Source organism: Rhineura floridana, chromosome 7, assembly GCF_030035675.1.
Source record: "Rhineura floridana isolate rRhiFlo1 chromosome 7, rRhiFlo1.hap2, whole genome shotgun sequence".
Lineage (NCBI taxonomy): Eukaryota > Metazoa > Chordata > Lepidosauria > Squamata > Rhineuridae > Rhineura > Rhineura floridana.
In genome coordinates this window covers 113,850,473-113,863,588 of record NC_084486.1, presented here as the reverse complement: position 1 = coordinate 113,863,588, position 13,116 = coordinate 113,850,473, and the positions used below count along the sequence as shown (strand labels likewise).

Genomic DNA, 13,116 nt, shown 5'->3' with positions numbered 1-13,116 from the left:
TCCCCTCCCCCCCTTCCCTCCCCATGGTTAGTTTTACCTATCTAAAACATTATTGCACAGGTGTAAATCCTTTGAATTCAATGAGTATGCAAATAATCAAACCTGCCAAACCTGTTACCAAATTCTTCCAAGCTACACAGGAAGTGGATTGGACTGTGAAAGACCAACCCAAATTGTGTTTGCATTTTGACAAATTTGTAGGACAGTCCAATATCTCAAGAGAGGTCAGGTCTCCTGCTCCCCTGGTGCATTCACTATAGCTGCCCAATCTCCCTGCTTTTTAAAGTTTGATAGAAATAACTGTGGGCTATAGATACATTCTTAAACCACAAGGTTTTTTGCCTAGTAGTGAATAGTCTGATGATCGCTACATGTAGTACTGCCATGCTACTGACCCCCCCCCCAATGTTGCTTCATCCTAACCAAGGTTTCAGATTAATAAGAGTAATACTCAACCCACAATTCATAAAAACCTAAGAGGTGCCCTGCCGAATCAAACCAATAATCCATCAACCTGTTTCCCACAGCGGTCAATCAGATGCCACTGGGAAGATCGCTTCCTACTTGCAGGCTTCCCATATGCATTTGGTTGGCCACTGTGAATGAGATGGATAAGATGGGCCCTTGGCCTGATCCAGCAGTTTTTCTTATGTTCAGATCCAGTTTTTCTTATGTTCTTAAACCCACAAAAAGGGCACACAGGCAACAGTACTCCCCCCACTGTTCTCCCCTCCCAGCAACGAGTATTCAGTGGCATACTGCCTCAGAACAGAGGGGCTTCACTTAGCCATCATGGCCAAGAGCTGTTGACAGAGCTGTCTTCTATAAGCTTCCTGAGTTCCTTTCAAAAGGCATCTAAGCTACCAGCCATTCACCACAGAATAATATGGCCCATTTAATATCTAAATATCATGGAGATATCAAAAATACATTAATTTAAACGTGGTCAAGAAGTGTTTCTTAAAAGTATTTTTTTATTAACAGTCAAGAGAATTTGTAAAAACAACCTTAGTATGAAGGCACAGGAGACAGTTTTGATAATCAGATTATACAGTAACTTACAGTACAAAAGACAATTTTTATGTACATATAAACCCCAAACATCTTATTCAAAAAATATTTCACCATTATTCATGGGGAATTACTAAAAATATAAATTGTCCTTGTACAATAAATACTTGATAGGTGCAAATTGAAGAAAACTTATTGCTTTCCACATAGGTGTTTTTCCCTGTAGACTGAAAATTGTGCACTCCTTTTCTCATTAGAATCCTGCTTTTTAGCACATTTTTCAAGGGGGAACAATGAATTCTAACCCCAATCTCACAAGGAATATTTTGGCAGTTGAACTGCCTCAATAAGCTGGCAGTGGTGTTTTTCTTGTGTTGTTTAAAGCCTACAGCAATCATACATCTCATTCATCAGAAAATGTGGGTATTAAGTTAATCTTGTGATAAAACAAGGCCTTTTGTGGCAAGCTAGTGTAAAGGAAGTCAGAGAAAATAAACAAAATTATGCTTTCTGAAGTAACTGGGATATCAATACTCTGAAATCTAAATTATTTCAGTGGAACCCAAGCATGCCTAATGTGCTATGGGTTTGTGCCATCGTATCAGAGGTGAAAGCAAAAATTCTTCAATGTGGAAGCTGCCCAACAACTCAACAGAATCAATTTGCATTGTAGAAACACAATTTGCCAATAAGCAGCTGTATGTTAGGACTATGCAGGCTAAATAAAAATGAAGTTTTTTAAAATAAAAATGTTTTTTTAAAAAAATCAATTTTTCTGGGATAATCTGCATGTTTAGTTACAGATTGCTTTTTTCCTCTCTTTCCTACTGCTTCGCTCCATTTGTCCAGATAATTTTTTCAGCACAATTTTTTCTGATCATCGTCAGAATGTGGAAACCCTCCTTATTCCAACTTGTACACTGTGGTCATCATGAAAGGCACTCTAAGTGGTGCCTCTTACTCCTGAGGTCTGCTCCAAGGTCACCAGGACCAAGGATGCTCAATGTTGCAGCACTTGCCTTGCAGAACTCAAGTCCTGTTCATATCTGGCATTGTCAACAATGTTATATTTTAGATTCTTGTTTCAGACTTTTTTGTTCACAGTGGCTTTTTCTGAAGTGTGACCCCCATCTGTATGCACCACTGAGCAACGTGAATTAATTTTATACTTCATTTTTGTAGTGTTTTTTTTTATATTGTATGTCTTTGTTGTTTACCACTTTGGAATTCTTACATTAAAGCGGTATGTAAATCTGTGTAGTAAATATAAAAGTTGTACCTGGTCATCATCCCTTGCTATAAGGAGCCTTTGAATTTCATCACTCCAATCAATAAAAACTTTAATTGCTACAATGTGTAAAGAAAAGAAAACAGGCTTTTTAAAGCAATTCATTTTTTGAAGTGACCTAATTTCTCATTCAACTTCTGATTTGTGGGATCCATTCCAGGTACGTTACAAGACTGAACTGCAACTGAAAGACTTAATGTAATGCAAGGCCCCTACAGTAAACATGGAAGAGTAGTATTAAATAGCCAACCCTATGTTTGAAAGCTCTGTAAACATTTGCTGAATTTGCGATTTAATGAACTGTGAATAATGCAGAACAAACACTAGCCTGCTAGGCATTTCCTCATTCACATGTAGTTTCCTAAGCTTTTAACTAGTAGCAAAGTTTCTTCTAAAGAATAACTACAAACCCACCAAATCCAAGTCAATGGGTTAGTGTCACTACAGTACAGAATTAGGTGACTAGACTGATACACAACCATTTTCTTTGGCTTATGATTTACTATACTGTCTTCATGTTAATTAGTTGTACCGCTTTACTCCAAACCTCCAACTATATGTGTCAAAAGTTAGTTCACATATTATGATTCCCTGCTGAATAATTACTCTTACCTAATGGAATAAAGATGGAATTTTACATTTAACCATCTTGTGAAACATTACCTGCAGTAGAATTACTACGAATTCAAACATAATGGTTATGTTCACACAGTATTTAAGACTGCTTTTATAAGCATCTTAATAAGGCATAGAAACAGTAAGAAACAGTGGAAAGAACTCAAGGTTAAAATAAGCATAGGAATCCTGTAGTGCACTGTGTTAAAACCAAGACCCCGGTTTCAGGAACAATGAGAGAGACCAGTATGTACGTATATGCCACTTTAGTAAATTGTATGCATGGGAGGGCAAAAAGAGACAATGACATCAGACATAAAAGCCTTTATAACAGGCCAATATAGCTTGACTTTCCAAGTTAGGTCATCAGTCTCACAAAATTGTGGAACTTTTGCAGATTTATGTGAAGTCCTACTGATGAGAGTCATTTAAGTGGTCAGTCTTCTCATCTGACCGAGTCAAAAGTAGTTCATGTTGCAGTGGGATACGTAACCGTGTCTGTTTATACAGAGTATCCTCCATGAACCATAGAAGTTTACATCTGGTGTTCAGAACTTATTTGTCCATGTGCCTTTGTCTCAGCATCATAAAGGTTTCTGACCATCGACCCACTATGAACTACCTCACATTATTACTTAGTCGTCCAAGGTATTCACGTAATGCTTTTGCAGCTTGGAATCTACCATATCGCTTCTTTGGATTGGCACACTCATCCAGCAAGGCCTCAAGTCGACCATCTTTGGCAATTTCAGCTGGAGGATCATGAAGAAGACCTCCAGAAGTGCCACGCCAGGTGGCATGTCTCGATAAAAGGTTCTGGCAAACAGCATAGTAGTTATGGTCCACAGTGACACGAGTGCACAAGATCTCCTTTGAGAAAGACAGACAAGCTTCCTTATCACAGTCATCAAACTTGCTTTCATACCAAACATCCCAGTTTTCAGGTTTATCTGTGAAATGCATAAGAAGGACAAATAGTAAGAAGCTCAGAAAACAAGGCATTTCCCCAATTCTCACAATTTCACTGAAATTTCAACCCTGAAGATGAAAATCTGACTAAGATCTATTATTTATTTTATTTATTTATTGTATTTTATTTATTAAATTTATTAGTCGCCCATCTGGCTGGTTGTCCAGCCACTCTGGGCGACGTACAAGATAAAAAACAATACATTAAAACGTTACAATTTAAAACCATAACAGTAAAAACCTAAGCCACCCCAAAAGCCTGCCTGAAGAGCCAGGTCTTCAAGGCCCGGCGGAAGCTCATCACAGAAGGAGCATATTATGCAGAAATGGTGTACTATTTACGTTTTATGAAACAAAATGTGTACATCAAATGTTAGTTGTTTTTGAGAGATGATACCGCTGCATTAGCTGAACTGATCATTTCTAAAAACGAAGAATAAATTTAATAATTTAATTTTTTAACATGAAAAACACGAAGTGACAGCCTTGGGGTGAAAAACAAACCAACTTACTTTGCTTGATTAACCTTTTATCTGCCACCAAAACATTTTCAGCATCCACAATGATGACCTTCCCATCTCTAGAACCTACTGCAAAGTTATCAAAGCTGACATCAAGGAGGTAGAGTGCAAATTCAAAGTCATTATTTGTCAGCTGCTCGGCTATTTCCATTAACTGCCATGCCAGGTCCACTCGCTTTTCCCATGGAGCACTGAAGTAACTCCAGAGTTCTTCTCCCACGTAGTTTACAGCCACCATTCTTCCACATGCTCCCAAATACTTTGCAAAGGGCCAGCCCTCATCAGAGGGAAAACTCTGCAAGGGGAAAAGAAGTTTTGTTAACAATGACGAATAATTCATTTACAGTTGAAATATATGTGAAGTTCAGAAACCTTTAGCTATCTGAGAATGCAGTGTTGTCCACTGCCTATAAGGAGTTATTGATTCCTTCCACAATCAGTAGAGGGAGGGAAGCACACACTGGTCTGGTTTACATGCAGTGCTAAAGCATAATTTCAAACTAGTGCTAGTATAATCTTATATATCTGTAATTTTGCACCAATTCTGCAAAATAACAATTTTATTTCCAATAAGCCAGCACTTATTAACGGTGTCACTAAATTAAAAGAAATGCTATGCAGATAATGTTTCTTCGTTTGGTCCTTTAACATGTCTAGAAGCCCTGCCTGAGAATGCCAGCTTAATAAAATGCAAGTTTAGGTGAGCACACAGAATACCCACATTTGCTCTCCATTTCCAATGTCAATCAATATCTATAGATTTTTATTCCATCTTGTTCCAGACATTCTCTTCTATTTTATCTGAAAAGGAAACTCCAAGGGAATGGTTAGTGGTCAGGGATGATGCGACTTTTACTTCAGCAACATCTGGAGGTTTATTAAGTTAGTTACCCCTGTTAGAACCTATTAAAGAACTCCTCAGATTGTCATCTCACCTCTAGTCTTCAAATATAGCTGCAGGTCAGCAAACGCTCCCCAAACAATGAGTGCTGCTGTTAGCCATTGCCAAAGGGCTACATCTCTTTTTTTAACATCCCAGAGGCCTAGCAAAGAAGCCAGGCGCTGCTGTGCTTCAGATATGCTCTACAGGTGGCAGTCGCCTGGATGGTGTGCTTCCTACCTTACTTCAGAGCTGCTGATCAATATATATGGTTCTAATATACATGGTTGAGACACAGTGGTACAAGTCTAAAAGTAACACCCAGTAATTTTTAGTTGCATATTATTTGCACAAAGCCAATTTTGTGCTCTGTAAAATACTCCTGTACAGCTACATCCTAATGAAAGGAATTCTAGAACTGAAAGTGAATACAAATACATGAAGTGTTAGTATAGCATTATATTCATTCAGCCACTTGGGAGATCTATCATCTGGTTTTTTCCTAGATTTCTGATCAGATGTAGAAGTGTGGTAGATTCTCTGCACTACTTAGCAAAACACTACCAATCTCCAAAATAATTCACTGCTGACTGTAATTACCACTTGCTACACAATCTGTATTCACCAAGAATGTACCATATCAGGCATTACCATATCACACTAATATAAATACAGGCCTATTGTCATTGCAATACCCAACTATATATATTTGGCAAGAGATCCAAACTACCACTTGCACACTGTGGCTGCTCTGTGTTCACTGGGAAAGAACCGAATTTAAAATTACTCATCAGTATATAACTCAAACAAGCACATTCACAGCATATCACATTGTTTTTTCTGTTTCTTGTACTAAGTAGAAGTTATGCAGATACTGTGCACACTGAGTACTGGGGATCTCTCTTTAATTGTCAGCACAGCAAACCCACCAACCAATGGAGATGCTGAAGAGCAGCTTGGCTCTTCAATGAAAATGAAAGCCAGCCACCTTGGAATTTCCTGGGTTTTGAATAAGCATAATATTATATATATATAGCCACATAGTTATGTATAGAATCATAGAGTTGGAAGGGGCCTTGTAGGCCATCGAGTCCAACCCCCTGCTCACAGCAGGAAATCCACAGCTAGAGCATCTCCCGCAGATAGCTGTCCAGCCTCTGCTTGAAGACATCCAGCGAAGGGGATCCCACCACCTCCCTAGGCAGTCGGTTCCATTGCCGAACTGCCCTTACTGTCAAGAAGTTCCTTCTAATGTCCAATCTGGATCTACGCTCCTGCAACTTAAAACCATTAGACCTAGTCCTACCCTCTGGAGCAGCAGAGAACAAATCTGTACCCTCCTCTATGTGACAGCCCTTCAGGTACTTAAAGAGTGTAATCATGTTGCCCCTCAGCCTTCTCTTCACCAGACTAAACATGCCAAGTTCCTTCAACCTTTCCTCATAAGACTTGTTCTCCATACCGGCTATCATCCTCGTCGCCCTCTTCTGAACCCGCTCTAACTTGTCTTTATCTTTCTTAAAATGAGGCGCCCAGAACTGAACACAGTATTCCAGATGAGGCCTGACCAATGCAGAATATAGTGGGACTATTACTTCCCTCGACCTGGAAACTATAGCTCTGTTTATGCATCCCAAAACCGCATTTGCCTTTTTTGCCGTAGCATCACACTGCTGGGTCATGTTCAACTTGCGATCCACTACAATTCCAAGGTCCTTCTCACACGCACTACTGCTAAACCGGGTATTTCCCATCCTATACCCATGCATTTTGTTTTTGTGGCCTAAATGCAGAATCCTGCATTTGTCTTTATTGAATGTCATTTTATTAATTTCAGCCCAATTTTCTAGTCTATCCAGGTCCCTTTGGATTTTATTCCTGTCTTCCATTGTGTTAGCTATCCCTCCCAGTTTTGTATCATCCGCAAACTTCATAAGGTTTCCCTCCACCCCATCATCTAAGTCATTGATAAAAATGTTGAAGAGTATCGGCCCCAGGACAGAACCCTGTGGCACTCCACTCGAAACCTCCTTCCAGTCCGAAGCAGAGCCACCGACGACCACTCTTTGAGTACGGTTTTCCAACCAGTTGTGAATCCACCTGACAATAGTATCTGTTGTAAACCACCCTGTTCAGATCTTGTAAGTTCAGGTCTGTGGCTTCCTTTATGGAATCAATCCATCTTTTGTTTGGTTTTCCTCTTTTTCTATTCCCTTCTGTTTTCCCAGCATTATTGTCTTTTCTAGTGAATCATGTCTTCTCATTATGTGTCCAAAGTATGATAACCTCAGTTTCATCATTTAAGCTTCTAGTCACAGTTCTGGTTTAATTTGTTCTAACACCCAATTATTTGTCTTTTTCGCAATCCATAGTATCCGCAAAACTCTCCTCCGCCTTTTTCACTGTCCAACTTTCACATCCATACATAGAGATCGGGAATACCATGGTCTGAATAATCCTGACTTTTTAGTGTTCAGTGATACATCTTTACATTGGAGGATTTCTAGTTCTCTCATAGCTGCCCTCCCCAGTCCTAGCCTTCTTCTGATTTCTTGACTATTGTCTCCATTTTGGTTAATGACTGTGCCAAGGTATTGATAATCCTTGACAAGTCCAATGTCCTCATTATCAAATTTGAAGTTATATAAATCTTCTGTTGTCATTGGTTTAGTCTTGACGTTCAGCTATAGTCCTACTTTTGTGCTTTCTTCTTTAACTTTCATCAGAACGTAAGAACATAAGAAGAGCCTGCTGGATCAGGCCAGTGGCCCATCTAGTCCAGCATCCTGTTCTCAGTGGCCAACCAGGTGCCTGGGGGAAGCCCGCAAGCAGGACCCGAGTGCAAGAACACTCTCCCCTCCTGAGGCTTCCGGCAACTGGTTTTCAGAAGCATGCTGCCTCTGACTAGGGTGGCAGAGCATTCATTTCATATCATTACCAGTTTCTGCTAGTAGTATGGTATTGTCTGCGTATCTTAAATTACTGATATTTCTCTGTCTAGTCTTCACACCTACTTCATCTTGGTCATAGTAACCTGCATTTCCAGCCTTCCTACAAAGGAAGGGAAGTACCTTCCCCATGGCCGCCATGTAAATGCGGACAAAAAAGGCTTTCTACAAGCCAGGCTAGCAGAGATGTGATTAAGTGATCTGTCCCATCTCTATTGGCCTGTTCAATGGCCTGCATGAAATTCCATGCATTCAGGTATATGTAGTTCTTGGTTATCTCTGGCTACCAGGCAAGATGCTAGACAAGGCTGGGACAGGAACCTTAACAACTCTGCAAATGTGCTGAATCAGTTTCTCATTGTATTTTACATTGTATCTAGGCTGTTGGGTTTTTACACTCAAATGGTATGTAAATTTTGTTAAAATTAATAGCCATTTATCCACTGTTAAGAAAGATACAGCTACTCTTGTACGTTCAGATGTAGAGAATGCAAGTTGTCCATATCTAGATTTGAAGCGATATTTAGAAATATCTAATTTTTAAAGATAGCTAATCTATGAGAAATCAAGAATGAGAACATTATCACAAATACACTTGGTCAGAGGAAAGGAACTTAAAACAGAATTAAAAGTGTATTCCAAAGCACTTGCAGGCTCCATGCTATTTACATTTACTTGGTAAATTTAAATCTCAGCCTAAACATGACAACTTGTTTTGCTAGACAACCGAATTCACTGCTTAGAAACAAGAAATCAGAATTAGTTCTCCACTATGACAGGATACAATCAGATGAAGAAGAATGCTACAACCAAGGTAGAAATAAATATAGCAAAATGAAGCACAAACATTTTTGGCAGAGAGAACCAGTAAGACTTTAGACAAATGCCTGCAGCCCTACATAGCAGCATTGATCAAAATTTAATATAGCACTGTTCAGCAAGTCTGAATTTTGAACAAATTGGATTAATATTATCATATTATTAAGTTTAGTGACCTAACAACCATTATGAGGCTTATGAATGACAGGTTAAAATTACTGAGTGCTAACTATAGCAGGAAGTCTCTTGCCTTCAGTGACAGTGCCACCCAGCCTGCTACCTTACAATTTCAACTAACTGATTACTAGAAAGAAGAGAAAGTTCACCAAAAGAAGGAAGACCTTTTTAGAAAATTAAAAACAAGTTAGAGATGCTTGGCAATTATCAACACACTGAGACAAAATAAAAATGGAGTTTTGTATTATATACAAAAATTACATATGAAAGAGCTAACAACAACAGCATGGTACCATATATTCATATTCATATGGACAAAGGCAGCCCTAATTTTACGGCTGAATGTTTAAAGGTTACTCTATAATGGGAAAAGTGATGAGAATTTGCATTTTTCCTTTACTGACATCTGAAGAGGGCTATAAGCAACGGTTCTGTATGCTGTTTTACTAAAACTGATTTTCAAAAGCAATATTGAACTCATACGTATGATTTTGATGGCACCTATTCTCAAATATACAATCTTAGGACTGCAGATTTGGACTTAAAATAATTTAGTTGTAAATGTTTCCAGGGAGACTCCTTGCTAATTTTTGCAAGTAACTGAGGACACCAGCTGTTAGAGTGTGGGTGTTTGCTTTCCTCATGGCTCCTGTTCTCATGGATATTGGGAATCCTGGAAAAGGGACTGCACGAAACAGCCCATCCAAGAGAGATCTCAATTGTTCAATTTCAACTGATTTAGTATGATTGTACTGGAATCTTTTGCATGTACATGCTCAGGCTAACCAAAGGAAATATGAAAACACCATCATTAGCAATTGTTTAAAAAATCATACAAATTCCCAATACAGACAGGCCCCGCTTATACGGCAGGTTCCGTTCCGGACCCCCACCATAAAGCCGAAATCGCCGTAAAGCGGAACCCCACTGAGTATAATGGGGCACGTCGGGCAAAAATGCTGCAAAATCGGCTTTAAAATGGGGAATGAAAGCTGCCGCATTAGCGGAACGCTGGTAAACGAAGCGCAGGTAAGTGGGGCCCTACTGTAATGTCTCCTTTTATTCTAGTTAGCCTCAAAAACCATTAGCACCACCCTAAGGCATATTTACAAGCCCTCCTGTGTGTCAGTACCCCTACTCTGTTACCATACACTGAAATAAGAGACTGGGAAAGGAGATAAAATCCATACCTTTAAAACATAGTACCTTAAAGAGTCCACCGAACCTTACAACATAATTAACATGTATTGTCTTTTAAAGGCACTATAGAATGTTCGTGGTTTTTCCTTACAACTATCTCCCCCCCAAAAAATGTTTCAGACAGCTGTATAAAAAGAAACATATGTCTAGACATACATTGAAATTATTAGCCAGAACCTAGTGCAGCATCCCACGGGAGCATAGAACAGCATCGGGATACACACTGCACGAGACATAATCCTGGACTAGATCGACTCTGGTCTGATCCTGAAAGATACGGGTTACGTTAACCTTTTTATGCAATAGCCAGCCCAGTTACAGGTACAGATGTGACGGGCTAATGGACGGTGCTAACTGATACACATTTTTGCGATCCCGATTATGTGCCCGAGGAATTCGCGAACGAGTATTTAAATGAGTCCGAATGGATGGGAGGGAAGAGGCAGCGACGCCTTACCTGAAGCACGAGGGGCTCCGGGTTGAAGGCGAGCGTGATGAGGAGCTGCATACGCTCCGAGTCCTTGAGGTTGCGGAGGAGGAAGCTGCCCGAGTCCTTCGTCTCGGCGTAGCGGCGGACGAGGCGGTCGAGGAGGCGCTGCGAGGGGCAGTGCACCAGGTCCGACCAGCCCTCCACGACGTCGGGGGTGAGCAGCCGGACGTCGCCGTTGATGCTGGCGAACTCGGTGGCGTGCATGGCCTGGAGCAAGTCGCAGCGTCCCCTGCCGGTGGCGCGCCGGCAGATCTTGGCGTCGATGTCGGCGAGCTCACGCGCAGAGCCCAGGCGCTTGAGGACGACGCGGCGGCTGCCCTCGCGGGGCTCCCCGTAGCGCGCGAAGTAAACGTTCTTGACGTTGAGGAAGTCGAGGAGGCGCAGGCGGCCCCAGCTCTCCAGGCGCAGCTGCCCGTTGAGGAACTTGCGGCACCAGCTGGTGCCCCAGCAGGCCGGGCACTTGTTCAGTTGCAGGAAGCGCCGCTCGGCCAGCTCGTTGCGCTGCAGCGAGGCCAGCAGCGAAGGCGAGTTGAGGGCCAGCGCCGCCGCCAGGACACCCAGCACCGCCAGCTTCACGTAGCGGTAAAGCCGCCCCAACTTCAGCGACACCAGCCGGAGCATCGTCCGCCGCCGCCGCCGCCGCCGCCGCCTCCCGACCCACTGGCCGGCCGGACCAGCCGGCGGACCTCCCCCTTGCGAGCCTGTTTCCCCCCTCACACTCCGTACTCCCCGTGCTGCAGCTTCGGCACCAGTGCACTCTCCAGCGCCAGGCTCGCCCGCTAAAAGGGAGCCAAGTTACTGAGGGGAGCGAGGGGGAGGGTAAAGGGGCGGCACCGTAGCCGACGCGAGTCCGCCGGACAGGGCCACCCCCACCTCCCATGAGGGGAGGAGCTACAACAATAACCGCCGCCACACGGTAGCTACGGCGCGCCTGTAAAGGGAGGCGCGTGATGGATTGTGCATATGCCTTCCTGTTTACCGCACGCACATAACCTGGCGGGGGGGGGGGAGAGGAACGGAGTCGCCTCGGGCACACACAGCTGTGTTGGAAGTGGGGCGGAGCCAGCGCGGGGAGGGTGAGGGATGAAGAGGGCGTGTTCTGGTGAGCGCGAGCACGCTCGAAACATAGAATGAAAAATGGATTGGTTCGATCGTCGTCCCTCCACCCCCAGCCCTACTACTCTCCCTTCTCCCAAACAATCCTATATAAGCTGCCGCCAGGACTTTCAAGGCTTTTATAGATTTTTTGAGTGGAGTAACGTGTAGTAGGAGAGATGATATTGGGTCCGCCATGTTGTCTTTCTTTCAGTGGGTAAAAGGCGGGTACTAGGAATGGAGCGTGCCTTTGTGAAGACGCCCGAAAGGGACATATATATATGTGGCGGTACCTTGCTCAAAACAGCTTTTGTTAAGTCTCCGAGCACAAAGGGACGGCGTGAGTGCGAAAGGAGCGTCAATGGCTCGTTGCTTGGTCTTGTCAATTAAAACCCGAGCTGCGTAAGAATATAAAAAACGGCCATAGCCGAGTGCCCAAGCTGCGATTGGAAAACCGAGGCTTATTAAATGCAGCTCGCCTCTGCCCCTCAGCGTCTGCTTGTAGCACGCTTCGCCTTAAAAGTCTCACGAAGGATGGTTTGCTTTTTATGGAGGGATTTAACTGTGTACACTGAAGCGGGATTTGCCAAAACAAACATGATACTTTATTGAATGCAAAAGTTGTATAGACATTTTGCCAGAGAGAAACGGGAAATGGGAAGGCAAAATTAAGCATATTCGCTTAATTTAAGAATTTGGCATATTCCTTCCTTGAAGAATTAGTCAAGTTATGAGCCTTCAAGTCGATTACGACATATGGCGATCCTATGAATCAGGACCTCCAATAGCATCTGTTGTAAACCACCCTGTTCAGATCTTGTAAGTTCAGGTCTGTGGCTTCCTTTATGGAATCAATCCATCTCTTGTTTGGCCTTCCTCTTTCTACTCCCTTCTGTTTTCCCCAGCATTATTGTCTTTTCTAGTGAATCCTGTCTTTTCATTATGTGTCCAAAGTATGATAACATCAGTTACAGCCATTGTATATGAGAATGTTGAGGTCCACGTCCTTGAGATTCATTTCAAAGGAACACTTGATTAGCTAAAGAGACATGTTTTAAGAATATATATGGGAAATGATTCAAATATACAGTAGGGCCCCGCTC

General features: G+C 42.3%; 1 protein-coding gene across 1 annotated transcript; it reads right to left on the bottom strand.

The window, feature by feature from the left end:
* Positions 1-984: 984 nt before the first annotated feature.
* Positions 985-11,892, bottom strand: DIPK2A (divergent protein kinase domain 2A). Its single transcript, XM_061636948.1, has 3 exons — positions 10,886-11,892; positions 4,396-4,699; positions 985-3,864 (listed from the first exon to the last, which is right to left on the bottom strand). The coding sequence occupies exons 1-3, from the start codon at positions 11,537-11,539 to the stop codon at positions 3,533-3,535; spliced, it is 1,290 nt and encodes a 429-aa protein (XP_061492932.1). The 5' UTR covers positions 11,540-11,892; the 3' UTR covers positions 985-3,532.
* Positions 11,893-13,116: the final 1,224 nt, after the last annotated feature.

Excerpts from the sequence above, each read along its gene's own strand:
- DIPK2A (XM_061636948.1), bottom strand. The coding sequence starts at position 11,539 with ATGCTCCGGCTGGTGTCGCTGAAGTTGGGGCGGCTTTACCGCTACGTG. Across the intron at positions 4,700-10,885 it reads CGGAGCCCCTCGTGCTTCAG|AGTTTTCCCTCTGATGAGGG; the intron begins GTAAGGCGTCGC and ends TTCCCCTTGCAG. Across the intron at positions 3,865-4,395 it reads TAAAAGGTTAATCAAGCAAA|ATAAACCTGAAAACTGGGAT; the intron begins GTAAGTTGGTTT and ends TGCATTTCACAG.